This window comes from Rhodnius prolixus, unplaced genomic scaffold, assembly GCF_049639745.1.
Source record: "Rhodnius prolixus isolate KJV_2025 unplaced genomic scaffold, Rpr scaffold_2, whole genome shotgun sequence".
Classification (NCBI taxonomy): domain Eukaryota; kingdom Metazoa; phylum Arthropoda; class Insecta; order Hemiptera; family Reduviidae; genus Rhodnius; species Rhodnius prolixus.
The window spans coordinates 4,518,002-4,535,150 of record NW_027411592.1 but is presented as its reverse complement, the minus strand read 5'-3'; the positions used below and the strand labels follow the sequence as shown (position 1 = coordinate 4,535,150).

The window sequence follows — 17,149 nt, the reverse complement described above, 5'->3', positions numbered from 1 at the left end:
AGGAAGTTCCGCGTTTCTTGTTCGAATGGTTCAAGCCACTTGCGTTGAAACTTCACGATCCATCGAGCTTGCCAGTAATTGTATCATTTCCTAAACAATTACCATCAGTGACTTCTAAATTCATTGCCTTTTACATGAGCGTATTTTTTTTTTTTAATCTTATTAAATAAGAAATGTTCATTTCCTTCACTGTCTGTCTGTAATAATGTGGGTTCTGTGGGGATTCCCTCAAACGAGTTTAGGCAATTCACTTATTGTGAGAGATCGTTATTCAAACAACTTTTAAAAATTTCATTCTTAGATTTACTCAGCGAAATAACTACATTTTCTCTTCGTGTGTTAAAAATACTGTAATATACATTCTTCGTTTCAATTTCAATTGCTTTGTTCTCAATGTAATTAATTACCCTTTGTCACCAGAAGCAACTGCTCAAATAAACTTATTTATATTTTGGCACAAACTTTGTCACATATATACCTAATAGTTTTAGTAAAAGTTATTCATATTCATGCATGCAATAAGTAAATACTAAAATTAAAGTAATTCAGTCTTTTAAGCTTTTTGGAGAAAAACCTATTGATAGAGTAAAGTGGGAGATTCGGGCACCCAATTTTAACCTTTGATTATCACAAACCCAGGAGCACCTAGTCTAAATTTCAAATTTGAATTTGCTTTGCTTTTCTCTTTATATTGACATGTGCTGATCATATATGCACACATAGCCCACAAATTTATAAATATTCTTTTTAATTCTCAGCCTAGCTTAAAAATTATATCCTTTTGAAATTAAAAATTAAAAATAAGCTCCATGCAACACTTCCTTCGTCAAGGGTTAAGCGAGAAAAAGAAAGAGGAAGTTAGTTAATAAAATAAACCTTAATCTTCTGAAAATTATTCACAATGAATTATCAGAAACTCACGAAAGTGAAATATTAAGTTTTAATAATTTTATTTCATAATATTGCAGATGTTTAGAAATACACCAAATTGGATGCCATGATGTACGCGAAGAATCTGTATGCTACGTATTTATAAAGAAGCGTAATGGTAGCCTAAGGCATCAGTGATTTGCTGGTAACTGAGTTCATATTGCTTATATGCTTATCCATCAATCTTTATCCTTGGCCCCAACGTCATAAATATAAGAATAACATGGCCCATGATAAAGGCAAGAAAATTTAATGTGAACACTCTCAAGACTTTGCTGTTGCAATCATTAAACATCTAAATAACTTATTTCTTTAATTTATTCATAATGGTCTGCCTTTTTCACTGATAAAGCTATCCAAAACCATTAAAATCTTAATTTTTAGTACAAATATTAGATGGAATAAATTAAAGGTCTTACTGGTTTTAGCCTTGGTTATCCCTCCTGGAACTCACTGTTGTCAATTCAGACTATGATTGGCGCGGTCACGACAGAACGGTCTCTCTTTTTTATAAGTTGCTCATGACGAAGCGTGGATGCATTTCTACTTAGACCTATTTAGATATCCTTCTGGTAATTTTTCCTGATGCATAAAAGAGAACGCTAAAATTTATGTGAAATCATAATCATACAACCTTCGATTCTCATAGACATATTAAATAAAAATTGGAGGTTCTATTTTTTTAATGAAAAACAAACTAGATTGTTAAATTAGAAATTTTATTTTTGGCTTGAAGTAAAGAAATGAAATAAGAAGTCTAGAATATTGTTTTTTCGAAGCCTAATAAAGACATAGACTGGATCGCCAAGGACTTGGAACCGCAAACAGAAATAATGGAATCTAGTAGGGCGAACGTTATTCTGACTAATGATAGTTCAGACCGTAGCAAGTTGATTTCACCACTGTTATAAGCAAATAGTCTGGTGATTTAAATTGTACTATTTCTGTTCAGATTAACCCAAGAAATTAGTTTGATTAGTAAATAACTAAAATTTGATGTGAAGGTGAAGTACTGCGTAATTAATTAATAATTATTACCTATGTAAATTAATTTTGATAGATTTTGCAGCAAGCTAGATGCAATCTGATGTTATAACTTACAACTTTCTCTTACTTCAGTTTTTGATTTTGGTTTTTAAACTTAGAATTGTTTAGTTTAAATTGAGGGATTTTTTTCAAGGTCAGGGCAGTTACCAATCGCACGCCTGGCCTTGAGGTCATTCCCATAGTTAGTGCTTTGGACACTCCCAGTTCAGACTGGTGATTGGCCCTGTGCTGAAGGGCTAGATAGCAATTTTCAGTATTGCCCTCCTCTTCAAATCAAACAGCCGTAACCGTCGTTGGGCTTCACAAACCTTTTGCACAATATTATCCACCAGATAAACCCAACAAATTTTTTTAGACAAAATCAACAAAAGTGAAATTAATCATTATAATTAAAAGTGCTGAATTTTTTGAAATTCGGTTTCTACTAAAACTCAAATTAAGCAAGAAAAGAAGGGGAAAAGATAATATATAAATAAACGCATGCATTAGAAAGAACTTACTACACAATTTTATAAGCTGTGAACAAATTGGCATAAATAGCCAAAAGCTGCGCCAAGGCTAAAATTGGGTATTTTACCTCAGAACATTTAATGATTTGATCATGTAAAAATATTTTCTTATGCATGCCCTGAGTCTATACACTTTTCAAGGTTAGGGCAAAAGGGTTTGTTAATAATTTGTGCTTTATTCATCTGTTTGATAATACGAGTACGTTAAAAAAATGTGTCTGGGCCATTGTGGAATAACCACTTTGGTGCTTGCCCTTCTCATCAAATCAAACAGCCGTAAAAGTCGTTAGGCTTTCGTCGATAAGACTTTTGCAACGAAAAACCTACCAATACCTGTCTGTAAATGGGATTTGTGGACTTCGTGTTTTCAGTGATCGGAGAGTATAGATGTAAAAACTTCGTATCTCCTAACGTTTATAGAATAGAATTCACTATAATTTATTCTGCAGGTTTCACAGTTGATACTCCAATTTATTGATCTTTAATATTAATTAGCAAATTGTTAATTAACAGTTTGCAGTAAGATTAATTGACATTAAATTTTATTTATTTCTTTAATTTTAATAATTTTTAATTAGCAAACTTTGTTTAAGATATTGTCAAATAAATTCCTAATTCTGAATAACTATCATCCATAACAGACGATGCATATATTTTCTAAACAAGAAATATATTTCTTAAAGATAAAATGTTTATAGAAAGCTCATTTCTGGCAATATGACAATCCTTTCGTTGTAAATTTATCAACTTTGCAATTGTTTGAATTATTTGATTAAGGTGGAACATAAGTAGTTTCATTTTCATTATTGATGTCTGATTAAAGAGCCTTTCTTCTGAAAGGATAATTTATTAAAAAACGGATTTGGTTTACAAAAATTTGAAAAGTTATTTTGTGCTTCTTAATTTACGACACTAAATTAGATATTGATTGTCAAGTCCGCTATCTGATTATTCTTTTTTTCTCATAAAACATAAGTGTTCAATTTATGTTTGCCCTGAAATCTCTGGCAATCGTCCTTGTGAATAAAATTAATATCTAACTGTGGAACTACTCCATCCTAATAAAAGTGACTCCCTATTGGGTACATTGCAAGTGCAAGAAGTTGGTCGCAATGGCCACAGTTGCCATTCTCGACCGGCGTTAATTTACCATAATTCATTCACACATACAATAAATAATTGAACCAATACAGATATCTAATCACTGATAATCAACTTGACATTCATCCTAATAAATTAATATTTATTTAAAATTATAAAATATAGAACTAGATAGAAAATTATTAGAGCTAAACAAGCTGGCGGAGAAATAGCATTGAAATGGGAATTAAATTTCTGCTGGCGAAGTCCACCTAACAAGTTGGTTTTAATTATTGGATAAATGGGTTAAATATATTAAAAATACACAAAATACATGAAGCGTGAAAGTCGGCCATATTCAATCTATATTTCTATTAAAAACAGGTGTTAGCCAAAAAGCGCTCCAACGAGACAATCAGTGTTGCCACTGGGAAAACATTATGTGGTATACAGTGAGTATATATAAGAAAATGTACAAATATAAAAGAATATAAAGTGCATAGTTCACATGTCTATATCTAACACTCGCCCTCATTGAATATGCACTTTGGTTACCGCAACCCACTCTCGCGCAGAAAATTCAACAGCTTCGGTTTGTTGAGAGCCTTGGTCAGCATATCTGCCAGCTGTTTCTCTGTTGATATCGGTTGGATGTTTATGGCTCCTTCTTCTACGACTTCTCTCACAAAGAAATGTCTTATACGTATATGTTTGGTACGTCGATGCATTTCTGGGTTTTTCGCCAGTTTTATAGCCGCCTCATTGTCCACGTACAGATTTGGTGTGATTCGAAGACCGCCGAGCTCATCGAGAAGTCTCCTCAGCCAAACCATTTCGCGTGCAGCCTCACTCGCAGCCACAAGTTCCGCCTCAGTAGTGGAGATGGCGACGCTTGTCTGTCTCTGACTAGACCATGAGATCGCTCCTCCGGCGTACTTGGATATAATGCCTGATGTAGAACGTCCGGTATCGGCGTCTCCACCAAGGTCTGCGTCACTGTAACATTCGAGGAAACTTGAATCTTCTTCCGGTCTATAAACAATTCCAAGTTCCTCTGATCCTTTTAGGTATCGGAATATTCTTTTGACTCGTAGTATGTCGTCAGCAGTTGGGTTTTCCAGTGCACGCGACGCAACGCCCACGGCGAACGCAATATCCGGTCTTGTTGAGACCATTAGGTACATCAGTGCGCCCACGGCCTGGCGATATGGAAACCCATTATCTTCCTTTGGTACGGATCTATTTTGTGAAGGATCGATGATCGGCGTTGACACTGCCCTGCAGTTGTCCATTCCAAATCTTTTCAGGATTCTTCTTGTGTAGCTCTTTTGGTCTATTTTGATCGTACCGTTATCTTCTTGGGATATTTCCAGTCCGAGAAAGTAAGATAAATTCTTATGACTTACTTTAAATTCAGTTTGTAGAGCCTTTAGGAAGTCATCCAATTCAATGTTATTGGTTGAAGCAACAAGGCCATCGTCGACGTAGAGAGCGATGTAAAGTTGATTTTCGCCCCTTTTTCTTATAAATAAACAGGGATCGGCACTGCTTGAAGTGAATCCTAACTTCTTTAAGAAATCTACGAACCTCTTATACCAACATCTTGCCGATTGCTTCAAGCCATACAAGCTCTTTTTAAGTTTACAAACTTCGCTTGTCCCGTTATTGTATCCTTCAGGTTGTTCGATATAAATCTCTTCGCCCTCGTAAAGGTCTCCATAGAGAAAGGCTGTAGATATATCGAATTGAACAAGTGACATCCTTTTGCTGGCAGCAACACTTAAGATGGATCTTATTGTGCTCATTTTTGCAACGGGGCTAAATGTTTCATTATAATTTACCCCTTTCTGTTGAGAAAATCCCTTGACTACTAGTCTTGCTTTATATCTTTCAATAGTTCCGTCAGGGTTCTGTTTAATTTTATATGTCCATTTGCAAGGTAGAGCTTTCTTGTCCACAGGAAGATCCTGAAGCACCCAGGTATTGTTGTCTCTCAATGCCTTCATTTCAACATCCATGGCCTGTCGCCAATTCTTAGAGTCCTTTGACCTTATGGCGTCATCGTATGTCTCTGGAGTGTCGGAAGTCTCCGTCATGATAAATGATACATACTCTTCGTATCGCCCAGGGGGTTTGATGTTGCCCCTATCTCTCAGAGTCATCTTTAAGTCTTCAACTTTTTCTTGGTCGCTGGATTTATGGGGATCTTCATCATCGATTGGTTCAAGTACTTCTTTTGGATTTGGTTCTTCCTTCATATCTGGGAAAGAAATCAACGTTTCCGTTTTTAATGGTTTTTCATTGAAGATCACGTCTCTGGATCTTATAATCCACCTGGTCTTGCTCCATATTCTGTATCCACCAAAGTCATATCCGACCAGAATGCCTTTAATTGCTTTTTTGTCCATTTTACTTCTTTTTTGTTTGGGTATGTGAGCGTAACATTCGCTTCCGATTATCCTTAAATGTTTTAGGCTTGCTTTCCTTCCAAGCCATAGTTCATAAGGAGTCTTGTCCTCAATGGTAGTTGGGCCTGTTCTGTTTATAATATAAACGGCTGTATTAGTTAACTCGGCCCATAATGCTTGAGGCAAATTTTCGTGAGCGTGTAACATCGCTCGAGCTGCCTCTACAACCACACGGTTGTCTCTTTCAATGTAGCCGTTCATTTCGCTACAATAGGGCATTGTGAGAAGCTGTTTAATACCATGCTCGTTTAGAATTTTCTTCATTTTTGAGTTGTCAAACTCTCCTCCGTTGTCGCTGAGAAAAGACTGTACCTTATGTCCTGCACGCTCGCATTCTTTCAACATCGAGAGAAACTTTTCATAAACTTCAGATTTTTCTTTAATGAAATAGATGTATCGAAATCTCGAAAAATCGTCTTTAAATAGTACGTAATAACGAAAACCTGAATATGATGCTTCGAATGGGCCGCATACATCAGCGTGGATGATTTCACCTGGTACTGTAGCTCTCTCCCTTTTTCCGAATTTTAATCTATGATGTTTGCCATAGACACAACCTTCGCAGATCTCAGAATCCACTGTTATTTTGATTCCTAGTTCTCTTTCAATGACGCCCTTGACATGCCTTTTATTCTGATGTGCGAAGCGTTCATGATAAAGCTGCAAAATATTTTCATTGGTTGATATGGAACAGACGTGGTTAACATTGGATAGATGCAATTTATATAATCCTCCATTTCGAACTCTGGAGCCGGTAAGAATGTTTTTATTATTAACTTGAAAGTGGCATCTTTCCGCTGTAGAAATAAATTTGCTATCAGGAATCTTATCCTGTGCAGATAAAACGGAGAATAAATTTTTGCTCATTTCCGGCACATACCAGACATTAGAAAATGTTATTTGCTTCTGTATGCCGTTTGTATTGACAACGATATCGCCTACACCTATAGCTGGTACACTAGAACCATTCGCTGTTGTTACCTTATGGGGGATATTGAATGCCTTTATGGACTTGAATAAAGATTTATTATTGCTCACATGGTTTGTGGCGCCGTTGTCTACGAACCAATTATCTTCGTCACATGCAGCAGAGAATACCTCACTGTCGGTGGCGTGTAATACCATGTTATTGACGGAAGCGGGTAAGGACTTGTCTTTGGGAGGTCTGCCATCCTTTTTCCATTTGAGACATCTCGTTATAACGTGTCCTGCCTTACCACAGTAGTGACAGATAAATTTAGATTTATATTTACCTTTTGACACAGCAAGGGCCTCTTCTGAGTCCGAACTCTTGGCGTGATTCGTCGCGCCTGATAACGCTCTCTCATGTGCGCACAGCTGACTAGTCAGATTTTCAACTGTTCGTTCGCTCTTTGGCATAAGAAGCCAGCTAGACTTAAACGCGAAGTATTGGTTAGGTAGTGTCTCTAAAATTTTGCAGATAAGTAGAATGTCAGGTAGATTTTTGACTTCTACACCTTCTGACAGCTGGATGTTAAGGTAGTTCCAAATGTTTTTAATTTTTGACAAATGATTTGCCATGTCATCTTCGGCATTAAATTTGTAAGTGAAAAATTGCATGCATAAATCAAAGGTTTTGTCCTCGGTAACCCCTTCATAGAGTCTGTGCAGCTCCAACCATATTTCTCGAGCTGAAGTAAATCTCATTACTTTTGTAAGAGTTTCTTCTGTCATGTTTGTCGTTAAAATCAACATTGCTTTAGTGTCTGCATTAATATATGTTTCTAGTATTTTGCTGTATTCACTTACTTGTGGATCGGTGCTATTGGGTGGAAGTTCGGCGGGTTTTATTAATTCACCTTTATGACTGCTTCTCTGTTAGGAACGGTCCTCAATAGGATAAGTACTTTGTACTTCCATGAAGCCCAGTTGACTTTTCCTTCCAGATTACCAATGTTCACTTTGAAATCCATGTTTCCGATAAAAAATAAACTTCGGTAAATAACAAGGAATCTAACCACAAAGAAAAGCAATCAAAGTTCACCTTTATCACTTTTGCATTACTGAGCCCATAACCTATTGGATAAATGGGTTAAATATATTAAAAATACACAAAATACATGAAGCGTGCCAGTCGGCCATATTCAATCTATATTTCTATTAAAAACAGGTGTTAGCCAAAAAGCGCTCCAACGAGACAATCAGTGTTGCCACTGGGAAAACATTATGTGGTATACAGTGAGTATATATAAGAAAATGTACAAATATAAAAGAATATAAAGTGCATAGTTCACATGTCTATATCTAACATTAATGCCTTCTTTGAGAAATACCTTCAGGTTCAAAAAGCGACTAGAGTAAGTCGGTTAAAGTGATTGCGTTTTGTAAAGGGACAGGTTAAATACCAGCCCTTTCCTGGAATATTGCAATCTCCCTGTACTGAATATTCCACTAACAATTCTAATTTGTAGTATTCTCATTAATTATTTATTATTAATTGTTTAAATTTTGGGCTTTGTTTTTGGATTGACAATCAACAATGTTTAAACCTTCGAAATAGTTTTTTGCAAGTGCCTCATACAATTGGAGGAAGTGTTCACCATCAATTTCTTCAAACTAACGGTCGTTTCCGCTGAATTTTCTTAGCAATAATGAAGGATAACTTACCGCAATGCAACTGCTGGAATGCAATTGATTTTTTTAATAAGTTAAAGATTATAATTATTTACTCTTAAAAAAAAAGGATCAACAATTTACGACAACATTTGTGAACTGTTTCAGTTGCCTGCGGAACTACTATTACTGATTTACTAAAGGCCAGAATCATATACTTCTCTACTCTAATATTAATTTAATAGAATCCAAAATATTAGCATTATTACAAGTTTTAAGAACTTCTAGCGAGATGTTTGTTACCTGGGTTTCAGCAAAATTAGTATCAAAGGTGCCAGATATGCCAGCGTTGAGAAAAGCAATAATCTATTTTGCATATCTTTACTTCTTATTGAAAATTTACCCATTCTTTTTATACCAAAACATTTACTAGAAATAAAATAATTTTCTGTTAAATTTTAGGATTAAAGAAAATATGAAATATGACTTGTCAAGGGAATACTGCGACTTCCTATGCTCTACCTTCACTTAAAGTAGCTGTGCCGAGGAAGAGGAAGCAATGATTGCTTCCTAATTTTGCGATGATGTGGACTTTTTCAGACAGTCGGTGGGTATGATTTGGGCGATCTCATTGCCAAGTGTTGTGGGAGGACTCCTTTCATGTATTTACTACGGTCCTTGGAGCTTCTGGACTGGAAAATAAATGCTTAGGTCTAACATGCAATATGAAAGTTCATTCCTCTGCACGTTCATTGTCTAGTGCCCCTCCACTTGCACCTGTTCGTAACTGGCAGCAGATCTCGATCTATTGAGTGCCCAGTCCTTCTCAAACAGGCATTATGCCTCTGCAGGCATGATAGAATCAAAAACCTTCTTCATAGACTGTTGCCCACAGATGGTGGGTCTAGCCCCTGAACAGACTATGTCTGGAAATGAGGAAATCGTTTTGCCTGATTGCGGTAAATCTTCTTCTTTTTTTTTATGGCATGAGACTTCAGCGTTTTGGAGATGATAGCGTCAAATCACCTGAGCCTGAGGAAAAGAAGAAGATTTTGCTGCTAGATCCACTAGAGGTCGACACAATAAGACTTTTGGCTGCAGTGCCTGGGGAACAGACCCCCCCCCCCCATCGAAACTATCTATCTTAGGCTGGCCTGAAGAACGATCTTCTATTCTCAGTTTAATAGCAACTCGTACAACATTGATTACAGAGATCTTGTGCTGTTTGCAATTTTATTCACTTTAAGACCTCTATTACAATACATTCTTGAGGTCTGTCCTATTTACAGTTCATTACGTGCTCACTATTTGTTTTAAACAATAATGTTGAATAGTTCGTGCTCTCAACTCCTAATCAAGTTTATTGCTTTCTCTTCCCTCTCCTAAAACGAAATATTGTGATAATTCAGATTTTAGACTGCATTTTTACCTGAAATCACGATTGAAGAAGTGCTACTTCACAAATTAGATGTGAGTGGGCCAGTTGATCTTTTACTTTTATTTAAGGAGTAGATAAAAAATATTTTCAGTTCTTTTACATGCGCTTTTTTAAACTTGTATATTTTTTAATTCTTTTATTGTGAATTGAATTCGTATTTATGAAGTAATCAATTGCTTAAACTATTTTCCAAATTTCTTGTTTTTACTTAATGTGTCTATTCCATTTTTCTGTACAGTTTGTATTGATTATTATCCATTGGTTTGATGAAGTTACTCATTTTTTATGAATCTCTGGCTTTAAAAATTGAATAAATAAATGCAAGTGCTAAGTTTACCGTAAATAGAGTTAGAATACTGTGAAGTTTGGGCCAAAGGCTGAAAAAAGCTTTCATTATGGAGGCACTATTCTCATAGTAATATTTTCCCTCTGTGGTAAAGAACATTTCACTACGCTATCAGAGATATCTCTGAGCTACTCTATGGAGTCAGCAACAGCGATGTCAAACTGAGCCTAGGACAAATATCCATTCGGACATTCCTCATCTTATGTATGAATAATTATGTATAAATCTTATTAATAAGTTACTTTGAAATAACATTTGTTTCGAAACGATAGAATCAGGGATCTATTAGTCAAACATGATGTTGGCGAGCTGGGACTGTTCGCAACAAATACACGACCATTTTACTGTAATCAATATGTTGAATATCAAAGTCAACTATCAGTTTGGTAAAATTTTAAATTTCAAGCAAGTTATGAGTAAGAGAAAATGGAGTGTTTTTTTTACCCCAGATTTATTAGTTCATTTTCCCTATTAAGGAGTTTCCTTAGATTGTTTTAATAACATATATTTGGTCAGCGGAATGCAAATGAATGTTGCAGCTGAAGTGCCAGTTGCGAAAGATCATAAAAATCTTCATAATTTATTTTTTCTTAGTATGTTTCAAAGGATTTTCACTTTGTATTGTAACACTCATTTTCATCTCCATGAGCTAAGGCGTTTAAAAATATGCAGAGAAAAATCTAAAATTGATTATCTTTTCATTAATGTCATCCATCCCTTATAGTAGAAAGTATATTTGCGGTGGATACCACTTTTCAAATTTGATTGAAATCGTCTCCCTTCCTTTTTGGAATAGTAAAGAAAGAAAAACAGGCCTGCTCATTAGAAGGGGAATCTTTAAAAAAAACTAAATAAATAAGTTTTTAAAGATACCATTACATTTGTTTCTTCTTAACGTAATACTTACATTAAAAACAACAAGTTGACATCTCAGTTAACTCGTTTACAAGCTAACTTGGTGTTTTCGTACATAAGTAAATCCTGATTCCTTTCATTCTGCCCAGTTTATTGTAGCCATACTGTCGTATTCCATTTCGTTTTCATTTCGAGTCCAAATTAATTTAAATAAGATTTCTAGAGAGCCCAAAAATATGTTAAAATAATTATTCAGCTTAAGTAATCTTGATACATATTGAATTGCGATTAATTTGCAAGTTGTCGCCAGTCAGATTTGTACAAGTAATGTTAGTTAATTCAAATTTTGTTTTATTATTTAGCAATTTACCTCTAGCTATGAATATGTATGGTGGCAACATTATGTATGCCCCTATTACATTTCAAATGGTGATTTGGTGACTACTGATAACTGTGTTTATTTTTTAACTTCATTAACCCCTGTTTATTTAGGTGAAGTGCTAATAGTACTCATAGAATCCAATCTGGCTTTGGATAATGTTATGTTTATATTATTCTTACATGATCTCTCATGTAATTCTAAACAATATCAGAGAACTTACTATGAGAACAACGAAAAGTGCTTACAACAGTCTGCATTTACCAGCAATATTTGAGTCTTAATTCCAAAATAGCTGTCCAACGATCCAACATTCTATTAAGAGATTGTCCCAGTTTTGGTATAAACATTGACGTAAATCTTGCAAAAGAGCAAACATTATCTTGAATCCATTGTGGAGTTCTTTTCATCAAACCCATATCTTTCAGATAGAAATACATTCCTAAACCTGTTTATCTGGGCCTTTATTGACGAAGAATATCAGAAGATCATATTTTCCATTGAAGTACTTTTCTGGAATTTTTAGCTGCGCTATTATCATAAATTATGTGTGACTTTATTAAATTACATATTTAGTGTCACGTTTTGTTGCTCAAACGTTATTTCTAGAAGAAACTTTCACTTGAATAGTTCTTGGCTATATCTTCAGAGTGTAATATTACTTACCCTTATTACTTTAAGTAAGTTAGTGAATATGTAGCTTTCTTTCTGTTTCTTCTTGCAGCAATGTGAGGACATCTGTAACCTTCTTTCTATTTATTATTCTTACCTTTGGTTTTGACTAGAAACCACGAATAAATTAAACTTTTACTTAAAAAAAAATAAATACCATAAAGAACATAAAAGACCAAGTATTTAAAAGTGTGGTTTAAGCCGTCTGCTTTCAATTACTGCATTGATAATATATTTATAATGTGTATTTAAAGAAGACAGAAATTAGAACAATAAAAGCTTATAGTGTTATAGTAATTAACGATGTAAATAAATTATTTTATACATTGTAACAATTGAATACAATACTATAGTTTGTGTTGTGTGCAAGTTGGTATAACTGGCAAACTCCAGCTCATCTTCATTTCAGTAACAATTTGAAATTTACAGATACCACATATTACTAATTGAAGAAAATCAAATTGATCTTTTTACCCTAGTGGATTTGGTGACTTACATCATCTAAAATCTAATCCATGCTTGCTTGCATGGTTGACATGCCAATGCAACATTCTTATGGACTTTATATATAAAATATACAGTTCCATGGAACTTTGTACGTCTCGATAAACTCTAAAAATAAAATCTGGCCGATAAGCAAGGTTTTTCAGAGTCTAGGGACCCAAACCTCTCCACTTCGCATCCAATAACTCATCTAAGTAAAAAGTGGACTAATTTGTAACTGTTTAAAGTGCAACTATGCGAGGAAGTTACGAACACTTGACAAACCTTTTATCTAGGGCTGCAGGCTTGGGAGATACTTAATATTTTTTCTCACTGGATTCTAAACTATGTATAGTACAGTAGTTTTACTGACCTACGGTTTGTAATGTCTTCAGCACTGAGCTGAGCAAAATAGCTGTTAGAGAATATCATCAGTTCTCATTTCAATCTCTTGTTTATAACTGCAGCTTAAGGCGTGGGATATTTTGTTTTTGTTCTTAACATGGTTCTCAGTAATTTTGCGAGGATGGGAATGAATGAATAATAATAATAATAATAATAATAATAATAATAATAATAATAATACATACATACATACATACATACCAGATTATATCAATATAAATATTCTCACATCATTATCTTTAAACAAAAATTCATTATTTTATAAAAAAAAATCAGTTGACGAAAGAATAATTTGATTAGTTTTATGTATAAATTTTTTTTCAAACGTTAAACTTTCAATTAAAAACTTTAAATCACAAAAAAAAAACTTTGAAAAACATTACAGATATGTAGTATTGCTTATAATAGCACAAATTTCTGTCATGTTTTACGAGATATATTTTTTAACATATTAAGATCCTGAACAATGTTTTTTTAACTGGAGTAAACACAAAGTTTTTTTTTTTCTACCCGCAGTTAAATTAACCTCTGATCTTTGATTTTTATTTAATTTTAATTTTTCTTTGTATTTGTTCAGCAAAGATAATCTGCAGTCATCGGGGCCTTTAGGCTTTTCAGTGCACTGCTGACAACGGAGTGTTCTCCATTATAACGCTGGCGATCACCAGATAGAGAGAATACATTACTTTCAACACTGAATAAAGTGCGAGGCCTAGGCTGAGAATCGAACCGAATATTGCTATACATTATAGCTTTGCGGTTCTGACTTTCTCGGCTACTGTAAAAAATTAATATATTATTTGTAGTATTAACCACTCCAAACTAGATTCTGGTTACTCAGTTCGTCTACTTTTTATCAAACGCAATAATTCAATTGGTAATTGATCACCTGGTGGATATTCAAGAAGCTTTTGACAATGCTGCGCTGACGTGCCAACATGAGAAAAACCTGCAGAACGAAGAGAAAATGCTCGTTTCTCTCTACATTTTTTTTTGTTTATGGTAGAAACTTGACACTGCTTTTGTTCAGGGATTCTCAACAGCTCCAGTCACAGTCTCTACCAATTACAGCTGAACGTCCTCCAAGCTGTGCATCTAATTTTGAAACCAACGTTTGAGCAGCTCGTTTGTTTGTGCCCTAGCTCTCTCTCCATTCAAGATGATTAGCTGCAGATCATCTTTTTTTTTAATATCTTGAATACTCTAAACTTTGACTTTTCTCAGACATAGTAAACTATAGAAAGATAAAACAAATCAGAATTTGAATCATGCTACTATTCAACTTAAGTAGTAATTATTTGTGCAACAAGAGATCCTCTGGGATTTCCTGGCCAGCCCTCGTAGAATATAGTAAGAAGCCACCTATTTGCTTAAGAGAAGATAAGCCAGCTCAAAAATATTTATAATCTCATAAACCAACGGTAATAATTTCATATTCAATTATACAGTATAATATATAAAAATTAATCTAAATTTAAATTATAATTATTACCAAATCCCAATTTTGGGCTTTGCAGCTTTCCTACTCCAGTTTAGTGTACTGCAACTACTATGGGTGCATCCTTGAAAGAATACCGTTTATTGTACTGCAGCTACTAGGGGTGCATCCTTGAAAGAATACCGTTTAAACAACTTTACCCTTCTTGACTCTTCTTCAGAGGACAATTTTAAACTTTTTAATTTTAACACGCTAATTCTTTGGAAGCCGAAGTTTATCAAATGGTGGCCATCGGCATGTTGGTTTATACGTTGCGGATACTTTAAGTATCCAAAGCATCTGTGCCTGCCACCATTTTATCTGAGGGAAACTAGATTTAAAAGCAAATTTTCGTTAACAATAAATAGTAATAATTGGAGTAAGGGAGGAAGTCGTGAGCTTTACAACTTATTACAATTTGTTCTACAACATATTTAGCACTTACCAAGTGTTACCAAGTTTGTTTGACTTACCAAGTTCCTGAGGTTTTTTCATTGATTTTCTCAGAAACCACACCTTAAGGTTTCATAAACTTTATGCAACTATTACTTGTAAAAACGTTTAACGGTTTTGGTAGCAATGCTTTCCGTGGTAATGAGTTAATCATGGTTCCTGTATGAGGTCACGCAGTCATCTAAAGTGGTAACTTTGTATTAGAATAAGTTCCAATAAAGTCTCAACCTAGTAAATACATGTGTATTCCTAAAAAATCAATTTAAGTGTTTGATTATATGACTAGACAGTTTCAGTTATTTGATTCCAACAAAGAACTGTAATTAAGAAAGTGATGTTGCCATGTTTCAGGCTATGAACTTGGAAGAAACCAGCACTACTGCCCCACAAGCCAATGGCACTGAAGAAATAAACACATTTTACTTCTACGCAGTGAGTGACCGTTTTAACTCTTCATCTTCTATGTTGAAATTCTGACATAACTCTTCGCTTTTTTTAACTCTCGCTAAATATGTTATATGTGATTACTGATAGATTAGTCTAGATTTATCCACCTCAATGTTGTTCTAATTCTGATAACGTAACCTTTAGTGATTCTATTGGCAAGTTCAAATCTAGAAGAACTTGGTTTGGCTATGAGCGTAGATGTAGAAGTAAGTTCCTAGTTGCGATCCGCTTAACTACTAAGGCTTTGTAGAGAACATTTAATGGTGTAGTATCTTCACACTGAATGGACTTTGCAGACGGGACAGCTGGCAGTACTCTGGACACTCTTCCTAATGATTGTGCTGGGAAATTCTGCCGTGCTCCTGGCACTAGCATTCTCTAAAAATAGAAAATCAAGAATGAACTACTTTATTATGCAACTTGCAATTGCTGGTAAATATTGTACTGACTTTTCATTAATATTTTTCCGATTTCTATTCAAGTTTGTTACTGTGCCAATGATCTAATTATATTTTATATATTTTCTTCCATTATATTGTTATCAATTATATAATTAGTTTATTGAAGATCTTTTCCAGCGGAAATAAGTCGTAAACTTATTTGTGATTGCTCTTCTTTGTTTTATTTTTTATATAAATTTTATCGTATTTGTATTGAAGCTTTAAATCGCTAGAAGGGTTGTATATTTTGAAGAAATGCTTGAAATGAGGAGTTTGAATTCCCATAATATTATTTTGATAGCCAATTGCAGTATTAAGTATTTATAGTCATAGAAGTTTGTTACTCTCATTTCGGTCAAGATAACTGTAATTTCCTATGTGATAAGTGATAACTAATATTAATCGTCCATGGAGAAAGGAACGCCAGGACCCTCCTTATTCCTCAGAAATGAGCTACTCCAGAGATTTGAAAAAATAATGATATATGATCTTTTTAGGAGTCCACATAATCTCAAATTTTAAAATAATTACCAATAATATAACTTAATCCAAAGTAAATTACTCGAAGTGTGTGTCGGCGTTACACATCATTCGAGAAATTTAAAACAATTCGAAAGGCAATTTAAAGAACATATAATTCGGGTGAAGTTCTAATTACAAATTTTTATAACCTTTGTTAATTTTAAGAGCCTAACTTCCTTAGTAAGGAAGCCTGGATATAACTGGCTCCACATCCATAACTATCCGAACTAATATTTATAATATATAATTGGCATAAAAATACGATGTTAGAATTAGAAACCAAGAAAGGGAAGAATTTGTATTTTTCTGAACCTCTGCGTTTAAAACTAGACGTCTTAACGTGTATAATATAACTTAAACAAAATCCACCAACAAGTGGATTACCGTTGAAAAATTTAATCGAACAGTTTTAACTTTGGGATTATTTTTATGTAGCCGTAAAGTTGAACACAAGATCTATTAATATATTGAAAATCATTGAAACTGACGCATCTTTCGTGAGATAGAATCTCGCTATTTCAAAATATGCGAATGCTGTTTTCTTATGCCAACATGTTATGTAAAACTGACTTAACTAAAAAGGTATTTTTTATGCAAGCTTCATCAACTGGGATATCTTTTTTT

The 17,149-nt window shown here is 34.2% G+C and overlaps 1 protein-coding gene across 1 annotated transcript in view; it reads left to right on the top strand.

Moving 5' to 3' along the window:
- LOC141448763 (cardioacceleratory peptide receptor-like) overlaps positions 1-17,149 on the top strand; it is a 54,468-nt gene that overhangs the window by 15,869 nt on the left and 21,450 nt on the right. Inside the window, exons 2-3 of the mRNA XM_074117360.1 lie at positions 15,468-15,548; positions 15,860-15,995. Of these exons, the coding sequence (XP_073973461.1) occupies positions 15,471-15,548; positions 15,860-15,995 (214 nt within the window). The 5' untranslated portion in view covers positions 15,468-15,470. The remainder of the gene's footprint in view (positions 1-15,467; positions 15,549-15,859; positions 15,996-17,149) is intronic.